The following is a 26,033-nucleotide window of genomic DNA, read 5'->3' as shown; positions in this document are numbered from 1 at the left end:
TACGTCCATTTTTTTCCATGTTGGTCCTGGGAGGGCTCACCATCTTTTGGAAAACAAGCAGTGGTCGCTTCAAGGAAAAAGGATGGGAACCTCTGCATTAGCACAATCAACTGACACACAGCATGGACTTTTTTGACCATGTTTTATTTTTTTAGTACAGTACTGTTAAAAGTTAGTTTCAACATGTTCAATTGGGAGATGGATTTTTCTTTCAGCTGAGGTCAACAGACAAAGCAAAGCTATAGAAGCAGTTGCCAAGGTTACCACAACTACAATGCTGAGATTTTCAAAAGAAAAAAAAAGACAACCTATAACTTGATTTTAGAAACATATGGTGTCACCACACCACAATTGTTTGTAAAGCCTTTTATGATTTATTCCTTTACTCACTTTGATTTCACCTTTATTTTATGTGAGACAAATCAGAATTATCTCTAGGTACTAACTGCACCTCAAAACAAGAAAATAGAATAAAAGAAGAATCAGATTTAAAAAAAAGGATAGCTTGTTTGTGTCATTTATGTTCATTTTAACAGCGTCCTTTTTCTGTCAGAGCCATTAGGATGTGACATTTGATAACGGTTACACTTCCTGATAATGCTGTGAGAATTTATTAGGGCTACTAATTAACTGATCCAAAGGTAGTTGTAATTTATCAAACGATGCTCTGATTGGGCAGGGAAGGACCGAAGGCACAGCAGTGGTGCCTCAGGAGGAAAAACACTGTGCACCTACAGATGGGCACTTTTGTCTGGAATGACGAATTTCAGGGTTAGGGCGAGGGTGTTTTCTTAAGAGCTTGCAATAAATAGTGAAAGTTGTTGGGGGAAACCAGTTTACCTGTTTAAGGTTGAAAAGCATAAAAAGGAGGAATGAGATTAAAAGTCTGTACAGGCAGAGATCTTCCTGTTCAGGATTACTGTTGGTAGACCACAGAACTTTCATGTAATGAGCTGCTAACAAACTGACCTGTACTAATAAATGCTAACATACTGTCATGTATGAAACAGAGCCAACAGTCAATCACGTCACCTGAATTTAATCTGCATCATGTACATGTCTGTCTGCAACACTAGACTCCAGTTGAATGTGAAGGGAAAAAAAAAAGACAGAAGAAATGGTTGGGAATCCCTTTTCAGGAGATGTATTCACTTCTTTTCTCTGCACCAGAACACCCCTCGAGGTGAGAGTGGTTCAGTTCGACTCTACAGCAGCACTCTGGGTCAGAGATCTGAGGGATGGTGCAAAAAAAGGAGACATTTGGGGACGGGGGGGTGATCTGAAAACAGATGTAGAATGAGATTCTGCCCAAGTTTCTTCAGTAAGTTTGGGACGATACGATTTAATTTGTCTTGTTATTCTCTCGATGCTGGGCGTGTTGATGAGTCAGGGTGTGTATGCACGTGTCTGTGTGTCAGGATGTACTGTATGTCTTTACGAGGGCTGTGAGCCCAGCAGTCTCTCAATGGCGGCATTGATGTCTCCTCCAGTAGCGATGAGGGCCTGCAGGTTGGCCTCACGGTTGATGAAGCCCATGGCGTTCAGCTGATCCAGCTGGGACTGGAACCGCACCTCCGGGGTCTGGGTCTAAAGAGGGTAGAATTAATGAAGGTTAAAAACACTTACACAAAGTTGTAAGGGTTGAAAGATCAGTTAGTGTGTATGAGCATGTACCATTGCACTTCCATCGGCTGCTCCACCAGCAAACATCTGGAGCATCTGTTGCATCAGCTGCTGCTGGGCGGAGTTTGTTCCTGCACTGCTGGGTGAGGACGCCGGGTTCTCTGTGGGCAGACTACCTCCTGTGGGAATGCCAGGGATTCCACCTGACATCAAACTATGGCAGAAGGAGAAAAGAGTTGGTCAGAAAACAAAAAACAAATTTTTACAAAATAAGCAACGAGTGCATGTGTTTGTGAGATAAAACCTGGGCATGAGGCCTGGCGCTTCTGTCTGCAGCGTCTGTAGACCCTGTTGGATCTGCATTAGAGCCTGCATGGCCCGGGGGTTGGTCATCACTGACAGGGCTTCTGGGTTCTGCATCTGCATTCAAATCAGTTCACAACATTAACAACAGGGGGCAGTATACTTATTGTACACTGTGTTGTTGAAACCTTTAAAAAATAATTAGGGATGCACCAGGACATTATAATTTTCTAATCCAATGACATGGTTTTTTTTTAGTTAGAATATCATAGATGTACCAATGATGGAAATTAAGGCCAACACAGATGTTTAAAATAACCATTTAGCCAACTGCTGATATAAATCTTTATTTTGGCGTCAGTCTCCAAAGATGAAAGCTTTTCCCTCACGTCTGCCTGGTAAAGAATGTCTGATTTGATTCAGCATTTAGATATATTAGATGCCAGCATTATATTGATTTCACAGAACAGATAAACATGAGCTACTGATATCTGTTCATACACAATATTTACTGATTGCTAGTATGTGAAAACAGGACTGATATTGGCCGATAACAATGTAAAATTGCTGCATGGTGCATCACTAAATGCTATTATTTTTAACCAGTACAAGTTAGTCTTACGTGACTTTGCCTTAATAAATTATATATCAAGAATTTAACAGAAAATCCAGAATAATAGTTGCTCCAGTAAAATCGATGCAGTCTATATTTTGTACTCTACCTATAGCAAAAAAGGATTTAACGATCCTCCTGCGTGTGATTTCCATTTCATTCAGCAAAAGCTGACACTGTGCAGTAAGTGAGCAGCTGTGTCACTCTTAGAACCATCTGTTTATGCTTGTGATGCACTAATGCGAAAGACAGAGCTGATGCTGATAATTTTTCATGAACTGCTGTTTGATTTTTGTGGTTGTTAAATTCCTTATCTAGGCCAGAACTAGCATTATTTTGATTGTTTAAAATCAGTTAAATTCTATTCTTTATTACTTTAGAGGGGGCAAATTCGGCCATAGAAATCCCCAATATCACCCTTTATTCAAACAAATTTCACAAAGAAGTATACTTTTAAAAAACAAAATAACTGCAGCATAGCCTCTTCAGACTGAAATAAATTGCTATTTTTTTTTCAAACCAAGCTCAATATAATTGTATTGTTGTAAACAATCATGTTTAACTCAAGGTCTTGTTTAAAAATATAGTGATATCATATAAACTGATATGTTGCCCAGCCCTACCTCCAATCTTATTCTTTCTAGATGCTGGTATAACTCTCAGCCCTACCTTGGCATCTACTTTTTAGTAAGATGCAGTTATACTGCCCAGCCCTACTTCTCGGTTTGATATATAGATGCACATTTTTCTCTACACAGATTAGCATCTCTGCCTTGTTGCAGCTCAGTCTGTTTCTCTTCCATGGCTGAACCAGTCTCCAGTCACAAGCATGCCAACCAGCTGTGCATCAAGCAACTTCCTCATCAAAATAACAGTCCTTGTACCAATGGTCTAAGGTGCAGAGTCAAAGTGGATCAGACTTTATTCAAGTCTTTCACCAAAAGCCTCTAATGAAACAGCATTTGTCTTTTTAACACCGTGATCAACGGCCTATTACTCCACAGGGTTGAGGCGTCCTGCTGCAGTCATTTTTGCCTCATCCCTGACTGCACCTGCATAGTCTGCATGGGCGAGTCAGCAAGGGGAGTATGTTTAAAGTGTCCCACTATTTTTGGCTAATTATAACCACATCAAAGACTGCTGCAGCAGTCTTTACACAGCAAAAACGTGTCAAACTGCTGTCCATCATTATTTTTGTTTTATCTTAGCTTTGAATTGCATAACAGCACACACTTCAGATTTGTCTGTTTTCCATGTTTGCCATACATCAGCAACTGCTATCGACACTTGCCACACTTTGCCAATGGGCAACCATTGTGTTCACAAGGCCACCATTGGCTGATGCCGATGTTGCACTGATGCATCACTAGTTTTTCCTTTATGGGCTTTGCACATCTACCAGCTACAGTACAGTAGCTCTCAGCCTTCGCTGATTGCTGTGAGACAGACTCACAGCCCGTGAGTTGCTCTGCCCTCCTGCCTCTTGATGTCCTTCCTGTGTGAGCAGTGTTTCCAACAAACCAGCAACCAGCGTTTCCCCTTAAATGTATGATTTTGACCTAACAAGGAGGAAAAGCAGTTAATAGGTGGCACCAAACCCCATTGATCTGCTCTGTGTTGTTATGTATTCCGGCACATTCTGAGCAGGGAAGCAGCTGTTTGCAATTTGCAGTGAATGGGCTCTTTTATTCAGAGTTGTTGTAATAAACTTATAAAAAATTAAGAAGTAGATGGGATTTTTTTTCTCAAAACACACCTGAAATGGGTTGCTTTACTTACATAAGGGTTCAAGACATTTAAATGGCAACATAGCTAACCACAAAAAACTGAGATCTTTGTCTGCAGAGTAGGAGTAACACTCTGAGATAAGTGGTGATTCACAGACGGAGTGTCAGGGGGAGTCAGAGCAATTATCCAGAGCAAAGTGGCTCGAAGGAAAGAAATTAAACATCTGAAGTGGACTTAAAATGCTTGGATGATCCCCATCCTAGGCTGATAGACAAGTGGATGATCTGCACCCACACTCTACTCTTGCAGGCCCATGCTCTGCATGTGCAGGTAATGAGACGGTTGCTGGAATGTCTCTCCTGGAATATATGGAACATGGAGCAACAGAACTGTGCATTAAAACTTTTGAAAACAGGAGTTAAGTTGGCACACTATTAAGAGAGCATTAACAGAGAGAGGTGTGTTTGTATGTGAATAGAAGAGGTTGGCCCTCTGTCAGCATGGCCACAGGTATACTTTTTATTGAGTGGGCAATACTATTATATCCAATAATAATATTTTCACCATCAAAAATTGCTATTCAGAAGTTTTTTTTAAACATAAGCTGTGAAAAGAGAAGGTTGCCTTGAAATAAGGGTTACCTCATATTCAGGCCAATACGGTAAAAGCCTGGGCAACATGCCAAATTCGAAAATCTGGTTCAAGAGAAATAATATACACTGAAAAGTGTATATTAGCGTATTTCTGGCATCATCAAAACAACAAAAACCAAAAACTAAAAACACTTTAAAGGGCAGTAAGAAAAAACACCAGAAAACTGAAGGCGACAAATGTAGGATAGACATCCATTATCTCTGAGACGACAATGTTCAGCATGTGCAGATTAGTATCTGTGTTCAGTTTCACAACTCTGAGGTCAAGGTCTGTCACAGCGTTTTTCTCCTCACTAAGATTGTCCCTGTGTCTTGTAAGAAAAAAGAAAACCATTAAAAACCAGCACTTGACCACTGGACTGAACTGTGTAGTACCTGCTGCAGGAAGATGGGTAACTGAGCTCTGAATTGTTCCTGCAGCTGTGGGTTTCCAGCAAACAGAGGGTTGTTCATCAAAACCTGGTAAAGAGAGAGAAAGGACAGTCAGCTGTTGTGCTTTTTCACATTCTGCTTAAGGGGTATTGCTGAATTGCAGTGTTGGTGCTCTGGAATTTCAGGGTTGTTTGAATTTCATGAGAGTCAATCTGGTCAGCCAAAGCTGGGTTATTTAATCTTTCTTAAGGTTTGCTGCAGAGGTGAGATTAACTGACAATCGGCTCTATTGAGTGTGCACTAAATAGTTGGTCTTATTAGTATTAAGTATGACAGACCTACCTTATTTAATTATAAATTTATTTAACCAGGAAAACCTCATTGATGTCAATAATCTAATTTAGAAGAGTATCCTGGCTGAGCCAGGCAGCAGCACATTTAATAATTCAATAATATAGCCCTACCCCTCTGTTAGCAAAAATAAACTGCAGTGGTAGTATGGTTGATACAACCAATACGAGGGACCAAATCCAAACTACTAAGAAACATCCTAATCATTTTAATCTGAATAATCATGATTTTAATTATGCTGACTTTGTGAGTATGCATATTCCCACAGAATTTTGTGTTATACCTGGGAGGCCAATTCTGGGTTTTGAGCCAGTGACTGCATCATACTGCGCATGTAAGGAGCAGACAGCATGTTCTGCATCAGCTGAGGGTTTTCTGAGATCTGCTGGAGTAGACTTTGCATGCCTGGACTGTTGAACATCCCTGAAACACACAGATGGAATTAATAAATATGTGGGTAATCTGCATGTAAAGAAAAGACCAAGCATGGAAGTGAGTTGGGAAGAGTAGTCAACTGTGTCTTACCATTACCCAGACTGCCAGGATTGATGCCCAGAGGGTTGGACACACTGGGGGTGGTGCCGCCCGTGGTGCTCGTGCTCCCTGTAGTGGCTCCTCCACTGTCAGTAGAGCTAGAAGAATTTGGTGGCCCCCAAGGATTTGGTAAGGGCTCCCGATTCTCTGTTCGTGACGGCTGAGCACCAGACTCAGAGTTCCCACCCAGAGCTGAGAATGGGTTGCTACCAAACTGCAAGGCATGAGATTTTTTAAAACACAGAAGTCAAAGTAAACATTTAAAATTGTTGCATAAAATCATCAAGTAAAAACATGGATACCTGTTCCCTGGCAGCGCTAAACATGGGTTCCTGGATGTCTGTGTACATCCTCCGCAGAGCATTGTAACCTCCTGGGATGCTCTCCAAGTTGCTCAGGGCTCTGTCCTGGTTACGCATCATTTCCTGCATCATGGCCGGGTTTCTGGCCAGCTCCATGGTCTGAGGAGGAAAGCCAATATAAGTTCAATTTAACCGCTTAAAACTCTTTAAAAAACTAAGTGCAACATATTCCATATACACTACAAGATAATCTGGCCAATTTTGGGTATCACAGCAAATTCTTCCTTCTGTTCCACCCTGGAATAGCGCTGCCAGGACTTTACTTCTCCCTGCTCATCTCCCAAATCAGCAATGTGAGAACCAAATGTTGCGATGGACTTTCTTGTCGTTCGTCATTTTGACAGATGAGGTTGTAAAAATTCTGTCAAAGTATAATGACACATAAATAAATTATAATAAGACATGACCTATTTATTTCTTAACTATTTATTTTAAATTTCTGATCATATAAACAATTTGAGTGAAAGTTATTTCACTGAATATGCAGAACAGATGGATTATGTAATTAAAAAGGCATTGAGAGAATAAACAACAGCCCTGTGGTCACTTTTAATGTCAATGTTGTTATGAACAATTTGTTTTTTTCCCCTCAAAGTGACGGAAGAGCTCACTTTTTGAAACGAAGTATAAAAATACAGAGCTGTTCCACTCAAATTAGACACAAGCATGTTTGTTTTTATTTATTTGGGGTTGTCTGGTCTGAACTTAGTTACTCCTGGTATGAAGGGACTTAAAGTGGTGCATGCTTGAGCATAATCAATCTCATCCAGCAGGAACGTGGCAGAGGAGATAATAGTGATGCTGTATTAAAAACATAATCACAATAATTTTGATTGGTATTGAGATAATGATTATAAAACATAATCACACATTGTGTTTACAACATCTGCAACACACGCATTTGTCAAACTAAGACACTTAGTCCTTTGAAAAAAAGAAATGAAAATAAGTGAAAAAAAGCAAATACATATCAAAATAATTTTATATAATAGCAGTTAACAGAAAGAATTCCTTGTATGGTCAAAGCTGAACAATAAATGCTGAAACTTTTACCACATGACAAAACCACATGTGGCTCTGCAATCATTGAATCATGATTATCTTGTTTCCATGATTGTGGAAAGCTTTTTGAAATTGAAACTTGATTAACTGCCCAGCACTGGGAGATAAACATTAGGTTTTGTGACTGTTGACACCTTGTGGCTGTTTTCACTTTGTTCTGAAGCCCTGCTCTGCCTCCACCAGAGACTGGAAAAACCAGCACTGCTTCAGTCAGAGTTCTCTCGTCAAGAGACATTCCTCTGACTGAAGTGTGGAGAAGTCTGCATGACTGTGAATATGGGGTTTCCCAATCCAGCAAGAACCTGCTTCACAAGGAGAAAATCTACAAGCATGTGGTCCCGCTGCACAAGAAGGGCTGCTTCAGCCCGGCACCTGACCAGCGGGAAGCTTCCTCCATACACTTGGCTGCTTTGACGTTTTAGGATGGCCCTGTAGCAATATAGCATGCCAATGCTACAAAAAAAAAAGGCAGCTAGACTATGCTGTCACATACATGAGATAATAAAAGGGACAAGACAATAGCTAATTAATTATGCACACTCACTAGCAGCCAGGACAGGGGGTCTACAGCAGTTGCTCTATATATATATGGGAAATAAATGACTGATGATCGCTCCCAGTGGTTCTAATTTGTCAAAATGACGGACAAATTCCAGATTTTTCCATCATTATTCAAAATAAATCTGTGAAAATAGGAAAATATTTGGTTGATGCAACCTCTGGTGGGCACCGAATGCCTTGTCACCATCGACGATAGTGGTCAGCATCAGATATCTTGGAATTTCCATTCACAGGAACTGGATATGGGCCAGGCACATTTCTGTGGTTAACCACAAAGCCGAATTTAAGACTGTGCAAAAAGAAATTGGGCCTGATACCCCCAAAACATTAACAACATCACATTGTTGCAGATCCAATGTAAAGTAGAAGGGCAGAGTGATGGTGGAGCTTTATTAGGGTGCTACTGCACTCTTCAAATGTAAGAGGGCTAACATCAGCAAGAAATACATCAAAGGATGATGCAAAAAATAAAACAAACTAAAGTCTGCAGCCTTTACTGTTGCAAAAAGAATGAATGCTCAACCTAAAGTTGTCTCTGTTGTAGATCGATGTATTCTGAACCTTAATTATCCTACACAGTCCTTTTCCATAGCTTTACCTGTCTCATGAGTTCAGGGTTGTTGAGCATGTGGGAGATCTCAGGGTTACGTTCCATTAGCTGCTGCATCTGCGGGTTCGCCATAATCATCTGTCTCATCAGGTCTGGGTTGGACATCATGTTCTGCACCAGCGGGTTCTCCATGATCTGAGAGAGCATCTCTGGGTTGGACATAAGCTGCCTCTGCATCTGCTGCTGCAACTCCATGAAGTTAGCCGAGCCCATTCCCATTCCTGCAAGACCAGCCAGGTCGCCGAAGCCAGCTGAGAAAAGCCACAGGAGTTGGTGATGGTTATAAACACTGTCTTTTTTGTGCTGGACTACGAAATGATGTTCAGATGTAAATATAACTCACTCAGTATGTTTGGCGTCTGTGTGGGAGGGGGGGCAGTGCCAGTGGAGCCTGCTGTGGTGGAGGGATTGGTACCTGGACTGGAGGTGGAGGTATTGCCTGCTTGAGGGGAGGTTGAGCTGGAGGCTGAGGTGCTACCGCCATCTCCTGCCCTATGAGAATAATAACGTTGAATGAAAAATTTAGAGGCTTAAAATGTGCCCTGACAATTTCAATCAAGACAGAATAAAAATGATTTTTGTTCACAAAGATCAAAATAAAATGTTTTTCTCAATAAATAATCCTTCTTAAAGAGTGGTTACAAAATTAACTTATGATCCAGCATGCTTTTGTGCATCAGCGCAGCCTTACTTGTGTGCTGTCTTTATGACTAGATGAACCGTCAGGCCGTCCTTGATGCCGTGTTGGCTGAGGCTGTCACCATCCTTCAAGATCTTCCCTGCAAAAATCAGAACCAACTGGTCCTGTTTGGCTTTGAACCTCCTCGAGATCTCCTCTTTAAACTAAAAAACAGAGTGAAATTAAAAAGATCAGAGGAATGTGTGAGCATGATAAAAGGGGGAGAAGGTGAGAGAGAAACAGGAAATTAAATGGATATCATTAAGGTTAAGGGGGTCACACTTGAATGGTTTTCTGTTCTGTTGCAACTGTAAGGCCTTAAATTCCCATTTCTAAGTAAGGCATGTGTATTTATCCTATTAGCAGGGGTCTGAATACTCAAATCTGCCAAATCACTGCTGCTCTTAGACTACTGTTTGACACAAGGTTAGCACAGTATGTTTGCTACAAACCTGACAGCAGTCAGTCTAGTCTCTTTTTGTTTCATATTAACTTCAAAAGACAAATCTCTTCTTAAATCTGCACCACCAGGTAACTGAGGTACTAACTGTACCACGCAGTAACAAATCAACAAAATGAATAACACTTAAAAACAAAATTGTGTTTTTCAGATGACACAGGCAACCTGGTTGAACCATGCCAGCCAACAAAATGGTTAAACTGTTTTCCAGTGAGCTTATTTCTCCTACAACCTATTGACAAAATAAGATCTACAGTAACAACCACTATAATACAAGTACTCTAAGACATATATTTGCTTCAGTTAATGACATTTCCGTTAAATATTTCTGAAAATGCTTAAGGGTTTTATACCAAATCCTCTTATCTTAAAATTCCTTCAGGATTAATAAAGTTTCTATCTACATATATATTACACCAACATTTTTAGGGATGCATGATATTCTTGGTCTGTTATCTATATCAGCAGATATTTGATTAAAGAGTGAACAATCAGATCTGGCAGATATGAAATAACTGATTTTTGATAACTGGAAACAAGAAATCATCTCATACTTGGTAGCGTTGACTTGGTATGAACAATGACAGGCATTAATATCCTTTGGTTTTACTTGAAGTACATCACACTAGATATTTAAACTTTAAATCAGACTTTAAAAAATCTTGTATCATAGCAACCATTTGGTGTACAGTATTTAAACTACTCTAAATTTTGATTATCATGCTCTATAGATATCAATTTTTTGATATTTTCATTCTCAATAATACAGCTGTGCTGCAAATAGATGGCAACATGAACTATGAGGTCTGCATGTGATTTAACTTAAATGCTTACAAATGCAGATATGCCTGTTTAAAATATAAAACCAGACATGAATAGCCAACTCATTCAGATTAAGGATAGAAGCTAGCGGATGTAGCAGATACACAGCTAACTACAGTTTCCTTTTGCACCATAGCTGCATAAGTCATCTGTACAGAGTCTGTAGCATGTCTCCCAGACAGCAGTAGTTCAGAGAATACCGTATATTCCCTGGAAAGCTGAATGACTCAGTGGCAGCAGTGAGAATGTTCTAGAGAGATAGCAGCTTTAGCAGTTTTCAGAGGCTACAAAGCTAACATGGGCACTGAAAGTAGCGTAACCTGTTTGAGAACCCTTACATATCTCTCTCTGGTCTTCCCCTCGCGTGTGGCAGTAACGATAGGCACAGCAAGAACTAAACTCGTCAGCTGACACTTGTTTGGCTACAGACTTAGCTAACGCAGGCTGAGTTAGCTACCTAGCTACATGTTACCGTTAGCCGGCTAGCCGGTTAGCTGTGCCTTGAAATAGGGAGGCTATATCTCCGTATTCAGCGTCAACCACGCTAAAAACGGAGAACGACTGTTGACCCAAGCAGCAATACGTCCATCACACATAAGGATTTTAATTCCCCACTCTGGGAGTGAGCCGGACAGCGAGCCGACCATGCTAACGTGGCTAACTAGCTGAAGTTGTGGGCAGGGGCATGACGTTGTAGCGGCGCTGAGGCGCAGCGGTGAACCGGCTCACCTGAGTGACTGAAGCATCTTCTGCGATGGCGATTTCCTCTTTGTCTTTCGGGGTTTTTACTGTGACTTTAATTATAGTTCCTTCCGATGACTCAGGTTTATTATTGTTGTTATTTCCAGGATCTGCGGCGCCTTGGTCAGCCATCTTTACTCCGCCGATGGAACAGCTCGGGTCTGGCGTCAGCTTCCGGGTCATTTGAGGTCAAACCTCTTTCCAGAACGAATCTCAGGAGTTCCCATGGTTCCTATGGTTTCTGTGGTTCCCATGGCTCCCGTGCCTACCTGCGCATCTTACGCAGGTCATTAGAGGCTGTTAGTTTCTCCTGATGTTTCACTGATTATCTAAGTTTTTGTAGTTGATGAGTAGACAGTCTGTAGAGCCATGTCTCAAATGTTTATTTTACAGCCAACCAAAGGTATAATTGGATTTTTCATTGATTGTTATTTTTATTTATTTTTGCCTTTGTTTTAAATTTCAGTTCATCTTTTATTATTTAGACTGCTGGTTTGTTACTTTACTTTTCATTTTATTTACTCAGTTTTGATGTTTATATAGAACTCAACCATTGTGGGAAGTCTTCCTCAATCAAATCAGGCTGTTTTATTCTCTCCATGCCTGGGTGTACATGCCAGTCTGCTGCTGCCAAAGACTAAAACTAAGGCTATCTTGTCTTTGTTATTTCGTTTTTATTTAAGTTTTTAATGTAAGCACAGAACTGAGTTTTAAGTTAGGTTTTTTGTAAAACTTTTTTTTAAAAATCAGTTAACTATAATGTTTTTTACCTTTTAGTTTTTAGTTATTTAGTCAGTTTTAGTTCACTTTAAAAACATTGCAGCCAACAGATATTTGATTTACTTCATTTCACACCCATAGATCAGTAACAGCATACATTAACAAATGAAAAAAAAAAAAAAAAAAAGCACAAAATCACGGTTCAAACATTTGTGCAAATTAAAACCAGAGGTGGAAATTAACAACTTACATTTCCTCAAATTACTGTAATTGAGTAGTTATTCTGGGTACTTGTACTTTTTTTAAGTACATTTTGAAATCAGTACTTTAACTTTTACTTAAGTAAGTTTCTGGAGTACTATACTCTTGTACTTTTCCACCCCTGTTGACTCCACAGTTGCACATAGAGAGAATAATTCCACATCACACCCATAAACAGCTGTTAGAGTTTGCTTCATCATAAAGGTGTGACTTTCCCTGAAAAATCTGGTTGCAGATCCAAATGCTCTTGTTGTTTCTGTAAATAAGGAAAGTTCATAGGTTACTGGACAACTCCTCAGTAGATACTAAAGCTGTGCAATTAATCCAAATTTAGATGAAATCTAAAAATGTCCTAATGCAGTTTTCAAATTGCAGGAGGTACAGTATTTCACCACCAGTCACTACTCCCCCATTATATCTGCCCTCAGAGTCCAGTTTAGTAAGATCGATGGACTGAAACACCTGCCTGTGATAGTAAAACTGGGGTTAAAAATCCCATATAGGTTTCATCTTGGATGTAGATGACTGTGCAACATCAAATTCTGTATGTTTATTGTTTATCGAGTTAAACCAAGATTTGAAAAGCTAAACCTGTGTTGTTTCCTTTTGTGTTGGAAAGCTCACAGGAATATGGTGCCCCTTTAAGAACATGGACTGAAAAAATAAGAAAAAAACCTAATATGTGTGCTCAAAAGAGTTGTTCTCATGAGAAAGTATTTGAGAGGGGTCCGGCTGCAGACCGTGCATCTCTGACAGCCACTCTCACAGACCTTTTATCTGAGACACTGTTTATCTCAGAAAAGAAGTCCAGCAGTTTGTTGGTATTTACAGTTTTAGATTTAAAGAAAATAATAATCAAAATTATGAAAAAAATGTCTTGTGGTAACATTCATGAAATAGAAACATTACTGATTAAACTGAACTACTGAAGTAGTTCCATTAATAGTAGCTCACTTAGCTTTGTTAGCTTTAGCTATAGCTAACATAGCTGTGCTAGCAATATGATAAACATTGCTACATAAATCAGTGTAGCTAAGTTGGCATTTGCAGCACGAGTTTTAGCAAATGTAGCCAAAGCTAACTTAGCAAAGGAGATCATGTAGAAAGCTGCTTTGAGAGGTTAGCTTTAGCTACATTATCTACATTAGCTAGCTAGCTAGCTACGATAGTAACATAGGTCCTCTACATTAGCTACATTACCTAGCTAGCTATGATAGCCCTATAGGTTCTTTATCTATAAGTTAGGTAGCTTTAGCAATGTGAGCTTTAGCAAATGTAGCTGCTTTGTGAGCTTAGCTTTTGCTACTTTAGGTAGGTTGCTTATGTAGCTAATGGAGCTGCTGTATGTAAGCTATGCTTGCTGAATTAGAGTGTCTTCATGGAGGGCGAGTATGTTTTTTTCCTGTAATCAGACTGTTTACTCGGCTTTACTAAATGTTTTCATAGATCCATGTTAGAAGTAGTTACATGAATAGTGGCTTGCTTAACTTTGTTAGTTGTAGATATAGCTAACATAGCTATGCTAGCAATGTAATAAACATTCCTACATAAGCCAATGTAGCTAAGTTGGCTTTAGCAACACAAGTTTTAGTAAATGTAGCCAAAGCTAACTTAGCAAAGAAGATCATGTAGACAGCTGCTTTGAGAGGTTAGCTTTATCTACATTAGCTGGTTAGCTACGATAGTAACATAGGTCCTTTATCTATAAGTTGGTTAGCTTTAGCAATGTGAGCTTTAGTAAATGTAGCTAAAGCCTACTTAGCTATGTAGATAACATTGATATGTAGCTTATGTATCTGCGTTGTGACCTTAGCTTTAGCTACATTAGGTATGTAGCTAATGGAGCTACTGTATGTAAGCGATGCTTGCTGAATTAGAGTCTCTTCATGGAGGGCGAGTATGTTTTTTTCCTGTAATCAGACTGTTTACTCAGCTGTACGAAACATTTTTAATCAGGTTCATGAGGACAGCTATTTGACTTTTAACTTTTCGTATCCTAGTGTTTACCATAGCCCTCATCCAAACCCTAAATGGAAGTTCAACCAGATTTTATTTCAAAAGTTTTAGAGTGTATTTCCTTTCTGAAAGAGACAGAGAAACTGTCTGTGAAAGTGTCCGTCAGAGGTAAGTGGTCTGCTGCACGACTGTCTTGAAGAATTTGGATGAGAGCAGTATGCGCATGCTTTGAGATCTCCCCAGCTCACAGAGATGGCAGACAAGGTTTTACAGTGCATATTTAAAACTTTGACTGTTAGAAACAACTTGTGCTCACAGATATCTTCAGGTGAACATGGGAATCATTCTCATGCCCACAGGATAGTTATCAGTGCACACCTGACACCTAACTTTTTTTTCTCTTTATGTCTATATAAGCGCCTCTCACTTTTTAAAAGTCTAAATATTTATTTCAACATAGTGTAATGAAGCAGCTGAGATCTAAAATCCTGCCATAAAGTTGTGGATAAACTGTTTGTATAGAGCGATCCCTCTATATGTGTCCCTGCACGCTGCCACAGTGTGACAGCACTGAAAGAAAAATGAGTGTTTCAGCATGTCGCTTTGACACAGACAGTCCTGCATACCTTTGCACATACCCAGTTCTAGAGCACGCCATTTACAAACAAACAAAACCCCCAAAGAGAAACATGGACCACCACCCTTTTTCCAAAGCCATACGACCCCCCCCCTCCACACAAACACACACCTACGGGGTCACATGCACTGTGGCCCCTTCACCGTCACATCCAAGTTCATCCCAGGGAGACGAATCGCTGCGAATGATTCTGCTTTCATCGACAGAAAAACCAGGGGACAACTTTTGTGAGTGTTGTATTGTCTCTGACTCTCTCTCTTTTACCCCCAAGTGAGCTACACCCCTCTCTCTCTCTTTCCCCCTCTACTCGTTTCTATCATTACCTCAGAAAGGAGAGGGTGCATTTCCAGAAACAAGGTAAGGGATGAAATCTCCGAGAGCAATACATTTTCATTTTATGATGACAGTGACAGGATGGAGGCCAGCTGAATCACATAAAGCCTGATTACTACTGAAGTGAACTGCTGTGACATGAGGATTTAGAGGGGGAACTACAACAGAATACAGCATTATAGATTTTACTGTGCTTTTGTTTTGTACCTGTACATCAAATAGAGATGCTTTCAAGAAAGAAGAGGTAAAGAAATGTGACCGGGATCTAAATCAAGGGGTTGAAGCACCTATATCTTTGATTGTTCTTATATTTGGTCAGTTTGATGATGATTTGCACTTTTCTGTTTTTTTTTAATTAAATAAATGGCTTTGTAATTGCTCTTATTTAGTTTTCTGACAGATTTCCAAATGAATTATGTGTTTGACCGGATTATAAGCATACATCTTTACGTGGATTATCTGTAAAGTACTGTCATATGGGAGTCTTCAGTATCTTTAAAGCTCTGGTGAGGAGTTTTTGCTGGTTATGAAGCAGACGGATATTTCCACTGGTGTCTTTTTATGACCTGCAAAGCAGAATAGACCATCAGCTAGAGACTGAATATTTCTATGCATCAATTTTGACTCCTGAAATGGGGTAGGTTTCAAACAAAGTTAAGATGCAGACCTCTCTACAGTACACCTGTAGTATGAGAAATTATTTTTTAATTCGCTTTAAACGTCTTATGAGTACTAAAAATGAGATTTCTGATCTTTCTAGTGTCCGTAATATCCATTTTTCCCTCTCCTCATTCCAGTTGCTCTGCAGTGGCCCCGCTATCTCAGCTCAAGATGTACAGCTTCATGGGAGGGGGCCTTTTCTGTGCTATTGTTGGTAATATCCTGTTGGTTGTCTCCACTGCCACTGACTACTGGATGCAGTACCGTCTGTCTGGAAACTATGCCCACCAGGGTTTGTGGAGGTACTGCATGTCCAACAAGTGCTTCATGCAGACTGACAGCATAGGTAAGACCCTCAACAGGGGACGGACTCAATCGCTAAAAATCAAAATGTAGAGTTTTGTCTGGGGCTCTGTGGTGCTGTTATTTGACGTATTACTCTTAACTCTGATGCACAGTAGCTGTGACAAACACCTTAAACCTGCTCCTGTACTTGGCTCTCAGTTATAACAAATCTGTTTGTTATTTATGCTGTCTGCTACCCACAAAACTCCCTTGGTGTCAGCTGTTTTTGACGCTGCGCTCTCAGTCAAAGACTGATCCAACTTTTGGAACAGTGTCAAAAGTGCATCAGTGTCTCCCTTCCTGACCAATCAAAAGCAAAAAGGGGCGGGACTTCATATACCAGCTTGTCAACAGCAATGGCAGAGCAGAAACTGGTGTTACCGTTTTTCGAGGGGTGAAGTTGCCATGGATACAGCTGCTTCAGAATTCCATCCTATTGTCTTTTGATCTTAGGTTGAGAGCTAGTGGGACTAAAAGCTCTGGCTGGACACATAATGGTCCATTATATTCAGAATGAGTTAAAACTCCTGACAGGAGGTTGACACCAGTTATGATTCCAACTGAAATCGATTCTTAACCTTCTTTATGATTTGCAAAACCAAATAAGACCATCAGGAAGAAGACATATCTTTTTATGTACACCTATTCTTCGTGACTGTAAACACTGCTTGGGAAAAAGTGGTGGAGGAAGAGACTGACGGCACATTTTTCTAAACAGCTTGTGTCTGTTTTCAGAAACAAGGATTTACACTGAGTGACACATTTGACTATTGAAAAAAGTATAATTTTTTTTTTAAACAGAACTCTACCTATACATGTACAAGACAAGAGCAGCAAAGCCGGTATCCATTAAAACAGTTTTTGGTTGCACTTTATTTTAGTGGGCCCTAATTACCTGGTAATTCTATAGGAATAAGTGGTATTTAACTAGTAATTTCTGAAGAATAAGTTGGTAAATACCTATCAATATGTAGGTATTTCACCAAGTATTAATTGTAATTTTAAGAAAGTAACTACTAGAATAATGTATTCATATTATTGTATTCATTCTTATAAATAACTAATATAATAATAAATAATAATATAAGTGTTAGGGTAATAAAGACCTAATAACCAGAGAATTGCCCCAATATTACAGGAAATGACTTAATAACTGAAACATTTTCACAAGGTAAAAGGGGGTAGGGGTGATGATGATTTAGGAGAAGAAAGCAGGGATATTGAGCAATATTTAGATGATTTAGAAGAAGAAAGCAGGGATAGAGTGTATGATTAAGATGATAAAGGAAAAGAAAACAGGGACAGAGAAAGTGAAGATGATTTATGAGAAGAAAGCAGCGATAGAGAGCAAGATAGGGATGTATGAAGAGAGGAAATAAGGGAGGGAGAGTAAGATAAAAGTGATTTAAGAGGAGAAAGCAGGGCTGATTGCAAGATGAATATGATGGAGGAGGAGAAAGCAGGGATAGAGAGAAGGATGAAGATGATTGAGGAGAAGAAAGCAGGGACAGAGAGCAAGATGAAGATGATTTATGAGAAGAAAAAGGGATAAAGCACAAGATGAAGATAATGGAGGAGAAACAAGCAGGGATAGAGAGCAAAATTAAGTTGATCAAGGAGGAGAAAGGGACAGAAAGCAAGATGAAGATGATGGAGGAGAAGAGAGCAGGGACAGAAAGCAAAATAAAGATGCTTTAGAAGAAGAAAACAGGTATATAGAGCAAACGAAGATGATGTAGGAGAAGAAATCAGGAATATAGAACGAGATGAAGATGATTAATGAGAAGAAAGCAGTGATAGACAGCTAGATGAAGATGATGGAGGAGAAGAAAGCAGTGAGTGAGAGCATGATGAAGGTGACTCAGGAGGAGAAAGCAGGGCTAGATAGCAAGATGAAGATGATAGAGGCGGAGAAGGTAGGGATAGAGAGCAAGATGAAGATGATGGAGGAGGAGGAAGCAGGAATAGCAAGCTAGATGATGATTTATGAGAAGAAAGCAGGGATAGAGAGCTAGATGAAGAGCATGAGGAGAAAAAAGCAAGGATAGAGACCAAATGAAGATGGTGGTGGAGAAGAAAGCAGGGACAGAGAAAGTAGGGCTAGATAGCAAGATGAAGATGACTTAGGAGGAGAAAGCAGGGATAGAGAGTAAGATGAAGATTGTGGAGGAGAAGAAAACAGGGATAGAGAGCAAAGTGAAGTTGATGGAGGAGGAGAAAGCAGGGATAGAGAGCAAGATGAAGATGATAAAGGAGAAGAGAACAGGGACAGAGAACCAATGAAGATGTTTTAGGAGGAGATAGCAGGGATATACAGCAAGATAAGGATGTTGGAAGAGAGGATAGCAGGGAAATTAAGGCTTTTCTGCGAGTTTCCAAAAGTCAGAAGATACAGGTAAACGAATTGAGGACAATGCAGGTGAATTTCTGCCATTAAGATGCAGATATTTTCAGGTACATGTAGGGGGGCTCCAAGGAAACATGGTCCGGAAACACTGCCCTAGACATTAAAAGTAGATTATGATCCAGTTAGGAAAATATGACTATTATACATTTTTAAGACTGTTAAATGATTTCTCCCTGTTTACTCTCAGCTTACTGGAATGCCACCAGGGCCTTCATGATCCTCTCTGGGATGTCGTGCTTCGCAGGCATCATCGCTGGCATCATGTCCTTCTCCCACTTCTCTTCCTTTGAAAGGTTCAACCGCTCCTTTGCAGCAGGAATCCTGTTTTTCATCTCCAGTGAGTCTTGTTTCCTCTGAAGTGACGCACATTTCAAACTATGCTTACTCATAACTGACCTGCACTTCCCTTCCTCGCCCTCAGCTTTCTTTGTTCTGCTGGGTATGGCCATTTACACCGGAGTGACCATCAACTTTCTAGGGAAACGATTTGGGGACTGGCGCTTCTCCTGGTCCTACATACTAGGATGGGTGGCCATGCTCATGACCTTTTTTGCAGGTAAAAAACAGAGGCAGGCATTTAGTATTCGACCAGACCATTGACTATGTGTTGATATGGACATCCCATTCCACTCTGCTTTGTTGCACAAAATTAAAGCCAAAATACTGCCACAGAGGGTGCTGGCATGTGGGTGGTTGTGTATTTTTGGAGCTAAGACGTGCAGAAAGGAAGGCTTATCATAGCGCTGAACAGTATCAGAAAAAAACAGACATTGCAATATTTTTTCTCTCTGTGATATATATTGCTATTTTTAAAATTAAACAAATAAAATATAACCAGATTAATAAAGCACCTTTTATGTAATTTTATTAAATTTGACTTAAAAAAAATGTCTTTTATGGTCTTTATGTCATTTTTAGATTAAAAATATCAGACAACAGCCTCTGACAGCGGCTCAGAAACGGACAGAGGATGAGGAAGAGTAGAGACGAAGCAGATTAATGGGGCTCCTTGTTTTATATCAACTTTACGGTTAACCCTGCTGCTGTGTTCTTTAAATGCCATTGACCATTTCTAAAGACATTCAAACTTAAGTTAGCTGACATGAAAAGGTCCAAGTGTGCAACTGATGGTCGGACGGGCAACTGGTGGGCGAGCGAGCATGACAGCCATGCTGTCTGTTCCCCGATTAGTCCGTTAATTAGCAAGCACCTGGAAAAGTAGTCATCAGTAACAGGAATCAGCTTATTTTGGATCAGCCTTGCGTGACTTAAGGCCTTTGCACACTGAGTCAGTTTATTTCGTCTGAGGATGAAGTTTTTTGCACGTAAAAAAAAAAAAAAAAAATAGAACTCATGTTGTTCTAATGACGTTTGCCCACTTACGCCGAAATTTTCGTCAGTCATGTATTTTTTTGGAACAGGCTCGATTTTATGCGAAATTTGCATCAGTTCAAGTCATTTAAATTGGTGACTGAAGATTCAAAGCAGTGCCCGCTGTGTCCTCCTCGCTTGCTCACACCCGCCGGACCCCTACTCTCTCCGTCCCTCTCTCTCGCACTGAAATCTCACACCCACGATTGCTCATTTGTGTGGATATCAACCATGGAAATATAAGAGATAGATGGGTGACTGTACGGAACAATTTGCCACAATCTACAAATTTTCACAGTGCAGGCAAACAAAAATGTGTCGGACCCAGTGTGCAAGGTCCGAGTGTGTGACATTTTTTTGGATTACGGATCCCAAATAAACGCCTCTGAAAATACAGACCCAGTGTGTAAAGACCTTTAGGGTCTGCCTGAAGCATCAGAATGAGGATGCAGGGTCTCCTGCAGCCTGATGTAAGGAGGAGACTCAGACTCAGCTGCACCGATCTCACTTCTCTTTAATGCACATTCTTCACAGAAACAAACAAATGTGCAATTTTGGCGTTGATTGATCCGCACTAGGTCACCTGACTATTGCATGTATAGTCACAATGTGACTTTTACACATGGGCATATCACCATTGCGATAGAAATACGATATATCATTCAGCCTGAGTTAATAGACAATAGTTTTCTCTACTCTTCTCTGCTAATCCTGTCACGAACACTGCAAGGAGCTGCATTCTGCCAGTCTTGATGTTAAATCTGCTCTTATTGCACCAATTAACATACTGAAACAAAAAACACAAAAAACAAAAACTTGGACACAAATTTGGAAAAACTTTACTAAACATTAGGACAGACTCAAAGTTTGAAAAAAAAAAAAAAATCAAATATTTATAAATTTATAAGTTGTACCCCTTCAGTTTTCAGGTTCTGTCATGGCAACCACTGTATAAAAAGAGTTATTTGTAATATATTGAAAATAACCCTACTTAGTAGTAGAAAGCAAAGAATGAGGTCATGATAAAGAGAAACACATACACACACAGAGACATCCAAAGACACACTGACATATCCACACACACATTTTCAAGTCTCACATATAAAAAACTTTTTTTTAAAGGAGGTTAAACAAGACAATGTAATATCCTAAAAGCTTAATTCTTTTCCCCCGTAGACTACAATAGGAAAAATGGCGCCATCTGGTGGAAAATAGTAAAAACTACAACTTTCATAAACATATTACAAAAAAGTCCCCAGCAGTTATTTCCGGCATATTTTTATGTTCTTATGACTCCAGGATCAAAAGATCAAATGATAGCCTAATGAAAGAGTTTTCAAAATGTGGGAGAGTGAGCCTTCCCTGAGAGAAAATTATTCCTTCGGTGGACCCCCACCCACATAAAGATTCAGATTTACAAAAAAAAAATCAAACTATATTTTGGAACATTTATGTCTAATCTGAAACATTTTCAAATTCAATATATTTTTGATATTTTGGTCTGCAAATGTTCTTAAACATCCATCTTTCACAGGCAATCAGTAATTTGGTTTCAGAAATGAATTTATTACCTGATTATTCTGCTCTCTGCTCTTATTTAGTGGAAGCTACAAGTTTTCATCTGTGCAGTTGATGCAGGACTGCATAACTGCAGACCGTCCTGCCCCTTCAGCCTTTCCTGATACTCGCTTTAGATCAGTGCCTGCACTGATCAGTGTCCGAAATTCCTTTCACTTCCTGTTAAAAATTTCCCTAGTTTGGTCACTAGACTTCTTGCTCAGTCTAAAGATGACCCCAAGGTTTACACAGCCTTATGCTGTCTTTAGTTTGTACATCTTTGCAAATTAAATACTGTGACTTTAGCATTAATGCTCAATTTAGGATCAAGGCAGGAAAAATCTAACTTGAATAGTTGACTCTATAGCCTAGTCCCCATAGTAACTATAAGTCTATCCATTTTGCTCCACGCACAGCAGAAGTTAGCAAAGCAAATCACCTTTTTTCTGTTTCATGGTTTCACACCTCCCCTGAAGTGATGTGGCGCCCCCCAAGGAGTCCGCCTCACACTTTGAAAACCGCTGGCCTAGTGGAAGTATATTGGACCAAAATGGACACTAGGGACACAAATGTCAGGATTTTTGTACACAGTGCATTATAGGCATGGGGTTTGGGTTAAGACAACATTTTTTGACATCCCATGAAAATACAAAAAATTGATAAAGTTCATGTCTGAGGCACGAAAACTCATAAAATGGTATAAATGGACAAATGAAGGTTAATATACAGTCAATTTCCAGAAACGGTCTCCATTCTAACTCACATCAAGAAAGCTAAACATAAAACTTACTTATTACACTTAGACAATATTTCATTTACAATCTTTTTAGGATCATCCTATTGATTCACTATGAAAGATAAAGATAAAACAAATGTATTTTCAGTATCATCTTTGTGAATATAATTAATTTCAACATCAAGCCCTTTGAATGTAATTATTATTTTTACACCACTATATGTATAACTCTAGACTGTACACTGTCTCTGTTGCAGGTATTTTCTACATATGTGCCTACAGAATGTGTGAATGCAGGAGAGGAACAGGCCCACGCTAGATGAAGAAACACACGGTTTGTTCAAAACCACTATGAAGCACATGACCACTTTGAATGGAGGACAGATGGCGGGCAGTCTTAAATGATCTGCTGAAGATTTGGTGTCTGATGCTGCTCCTTCAGTCCTTCTCTGGTCTGCTCAACACGTTTCCTTTGGAGTCATTTTCTAAGTCAAGGAAAAGGCATGTTAACTGCACAGTTAAAACACAATAAATGTTATGAAATTATTATTACTGAGTGGTGGTATTTGACTTCTTCATATAACAGTTTGCTCCTACCAGGATATCTGACTGGACACGAGGCACTTTATGAGTGTTGACATCACAGAGACTTTCTACAGTATGTTTTACTCCACTTCAGCCTGTCACACAAGACTAATAAGATCACAGTAAGGCTGGTATTACAGAAGTGGGGTCAAGGGGGAATATTGCACTGCTAGAAAAGTATACCAAATTCTGTGAGATGACTTCCAGGTTAATTTTGAGCTGACAAAAAATAGATAAGACTAAAAAAGTATGAAAATAAGATTTAAATATGTACAAGCTCCTAGGTATTATTCTAGCATACCAGTATACAAGTCTGTGTGCATTGATGGTACGGTTTAAAGATGTACAAATGGTGCAAGAATGCTTCTGTCCCCCAGAAGTGTTATAAATTCAGAAAATGTGAGGAGAAAAAATATGTTCTGCCATTTACTGTGAAATAACCACAGCTGTAAAAACAGCCCAAAACCAATTGAGATTGTAACAGTTTTCTCAGACGTGACACAATGTTTGATATGTTCACATAAATCCAAGTATCATCAATTATGTTTTGATTAATAAATATGAAATTAGCCATTCTTGGCTAAAGCTGCCATTTATTTCATCTTTTTTTTTTTCATCATTTTTTGTGGGTTTTTTTGGACAGTTTTTCTGTCATTTGTTGTCTTTTTTGAAATTATTTTATTGTCTTTTTTTTTTTTGAGAGAGCAAAAGAACGTATAAGAATCAGCCTGAAAGATCTTTTTCATGCACAGATTTCCCACCAATCAAAACACAGCATTTTAGCATAAAACATAGTGATGAGCAGCAGAACAGCCCCAGAAAAATGTGGCAAAAATATCTCAATCGCCCTCTTGTGGCAGGCAGCAGTACAGGTGATCTCAAAGCTAAAGGCTGAATTTGCAAGAAAAGAGAAATATTTTGACAATAATTTATTAATTAGACTAAAATGTTCATATTCGTTCCTCTGGAAGTCCATCCCCCAAACTGTCTGCTTAGAATAAAGCTGGCTATTGTACAAATATAGTTGATGATCCCTGGTTTACATTTATGAGTGAAGCATTTTACCATGTGTACTCTTAGAGTATTAGAGATACAGTACAGCAGTGCAGGGTACTCTTTATTCAGCTAAGGCGCTTGTGAAATTAAAGTTCTATATTCTGTACTCTCTGACTGTTTAGTGGTCCTCAGAGTAATGGAATAATATTAGGTATGGAGTCCATTGCACACAGGTGTAGTCATGTTCCTGTTTTATTCATTAGCTTTTCTTCAGCTCATGAATCAGTGGGTTTGGGCTAAAGTGGAAGGTCAGCCTGCAGCCTCAGGGTGCTTTATGCAGCTCAGCTGAAAAACCACCAGCAGGTGGCAGCACCTTTACACTCTACTGAAAGTACTACAGTGATAACAGTTTCAATCATAATCTTCAAAACTCTGTTCAAGTAAATTCAGCATCCTAGACAGCTGAATGCATGCTTCCTGAGAGGAAATCTTTTATATTAAATCCTGAATGTTTGTAATGAGAGGATATTGGTCCACCCAGCAGAGAACAAAACGTCTAGGTATACAGTACATATGTTGGTCTCAGGATTTCCCCTGAAGCTGTTTGATTTGCTGACAGGGATTCCTTTAAACAAACAGAGAAATATACCATCTTTATGAGGTTGTTGCTCATGGGAACAGGCTTTGCCCCTGGCGTCCGACATGATCTTCAACATCATGTTTGTTGACATCCTTGAACACTCTTAAGGATAGACGGCATGCTCAAACGTAAACAACAATGTGAGGCTAAACCGCAGAAGAAGACCGTGTTCCCGGACCGGGGTGGGGTCTCCAGCCACTGATTGTTCCACTGTTTCTCTGCACATTAATAACTGCTTCCGTCTCTTTCTTGGTGCTCGTCCGCTCCTCTTCATCAGTTGGCAGAGAGAGGAGCAGTAGCGGCTGAAGTAATAAATGCTTTGGCTACTCGATGACGCAGAAACAATGAGAGAAATGTAAACAGTCAGCAGACGGATCCCTTCATCCATGTTTCCATACTTGGCCTGTGTGGCTGCTGAGAGGAGATAAGCTCTGAAATATCACGTGATGTTCTCCATTTATTATGAATTCTTGAGTTTTAACTGAAGTCAGGCCTTAACAGCTGCAGGGATAAACTCAGCAGATTCTAATATCTAAAACAGGATGAGTAGTATTAAGTAGAGTGGCTGGTTTTATACACACTGTGGCTATAAAATTAGAGGAAGTTAGGGTATGACTGTACTAAATTTTGGTTAATTACCATGTAATTTTTAAATAAAGAAAGGTGCTTGTATTAGAGCACTTTTGCAAAGATTATGATAATGCTCTTTTAGCTTTAATGTAAACTCATGCCATCATCTTTGTCATTCTGTTGTTTTATGTTTATTAATAAAACTCCTGTGATGCTACAGTAAAAAAACAATCATTTTTACTCTCATTAATCTACACTCAGTACCCCATCATGTCAAAGTGAATTGTGAATGAAAACAATTTTTTTTTTTTTTTTACATTTTTGCTAATTTATTAAAAATCTGAAACTGAAAAATCACATTGACAAAAGAACTCAGAGCTTTTCCAACAACACTGTAAATGTAGCTCAGGTTCCTCCCATTTCTCTAATCTTTGCTGAGATGTTTCACACCTTGATTGGAGTCCACCTGTGGTAAATTACACCGGACATGATTTGGAAAAGCACACACCTCTCTATAGAAAGCCTGACAGCTTGTAAGAGCAAACTGAGGAATTTAGGGAGAAGGGCCTTAGTAGGAGAGGAGACCAAGAACCTGATGGTCACTCTGACTGAGCTCCAGAGATCCTGGGTGGACATGGGACAAGGCTCCAGAAGGACAACCATCACTGCAGCCCTCCACTGATCTGGGCTTTATGGTAGAGTGGTTGGATAACAGACTCCTTAGCGCAAAACACCTAAAAGCCTGCTTGGAGTTTACAAAAAAGCACCTGAAGGGTTCTCGAGGC

At 39.5% G+C, this 26,033-nt stretch overlaps 2 protein-coding genes across 2 annotated transcripts; one reads left to right on the top strand and one right to left on the bottom strand.

Moving 5' to 3' along the window:
* Positions 1–125: 125 nt before the first annotated feature.
* Positions 126–11,641, bottom strand: LOC121523721 (ubiquilin-4-like). Its single transcript, XM_041808721.1, has 11 exons — positions 11,463–11,641; positions 9,464–9,615; positions 9,116–9,264; positions 8,761–9,023; positions 6,480–6,638; positions 6,169–6,391; positions 5,927–6,066; positions 5,296–5,379; positions 1,928–2,043; positions 1,675–1,837; positions 126–1,587 (listed from the first exon to the last, which is right to left on the bottom strand). Exons 1-11 carry the CDS (start codon positions 11,604–11,606, stop codon positions 1,435–1,437), a joined length of 1,746 nt encoding a protein of 581 aa, XP_041664655.1. The 5' UTR covers positions 11,607–11,641; the 3' UTR covers positions 126–1,434.
* Positions 11,642–15,565: 3,924 nt separating this feature from the next.
* On the top strand, positions 15,566–22,963 carry LOC121524440 (lens fiber membrane intrinsic protein-like). The gene is made up of 5 exons (XM_041809826.1): positions 15,566–15,625; positions 16,179–16,387; positions 18,981–19,130; positions 19,215–19,349; positions 22,715–22,963. Exons 1-5 carry the CDS (start codon positions 15,606–15,608, stop codon positions 22,774–22,776), a joined length of 576 nt encoding a protein of 191 aa, XP_041665760.1. The 5' UTR covers positions 15,566–15,605; the 3' UTR covers positions 22,777–22,963.
* The last annotated feature ends 3,070 nt before the right edge of the window (positions 22,964–26,033 follow it).

Source organism: Cheilinus undulatus, linkage group 16 (assembly GCF_018320785.1).
Source record: "Cheilinus undulatus linkage group 16, ASM1832078v1, whole genome shotgun sequence".
NCBI classification, from domain to species: Eukaryota; Metazoa; Chordata; class Actinopteri; order Labriformes; family Labridae; genus Cheilinus; species Cheilinus undulatus.
This window is presented reverse-complemented; position numbering and strand designations above follow the sequence as displayed.

Bases quoted from the DNA above. Each gene is read 5' to 3' on its own strand.
- LOC121523721 (XM_041808721.1), bottom strand. From the start codon at position 11,606: ATGGCTGACCAAGGCGCCGCAGATCCTGGAAATAACAACAATAATAAA. The intron at 6,639-8,760 runs GTAAAGCTATGG...TTTCCTCCTCAG, and splicing joins ACCCTGAACTCATGAGACAG to ACCATGGAGCTGGCCAGAAA. The intron at 2,044-5,295 runs GTACTACACAGT...ATTTGAATGCAG, and splicing joins TACCCATCTTCCTGCAGCAG to ATGCAGAACCCAGAAGCCCT.
- LOC121524440 (XM_041809826.1), top strand. From the start codon at position 15,606: ATGCTTTCAAGAAAGAAGAG. The intron at 15,626-16,178 runs GTAAAGAAATGT...TCCTCATTCCAG, and splicing joins ATGCTTTCAAGAAAGAAGAG to TTGCTCTGCAGTGGCCCCGC. The intron at 19,350-22,714 runs GTAAAAAACAGA...TCTCTGTTGCAG, and splicing joins GCTCATGACCTTTTTTGCAG to GTATTTTCTACATATGTGCC.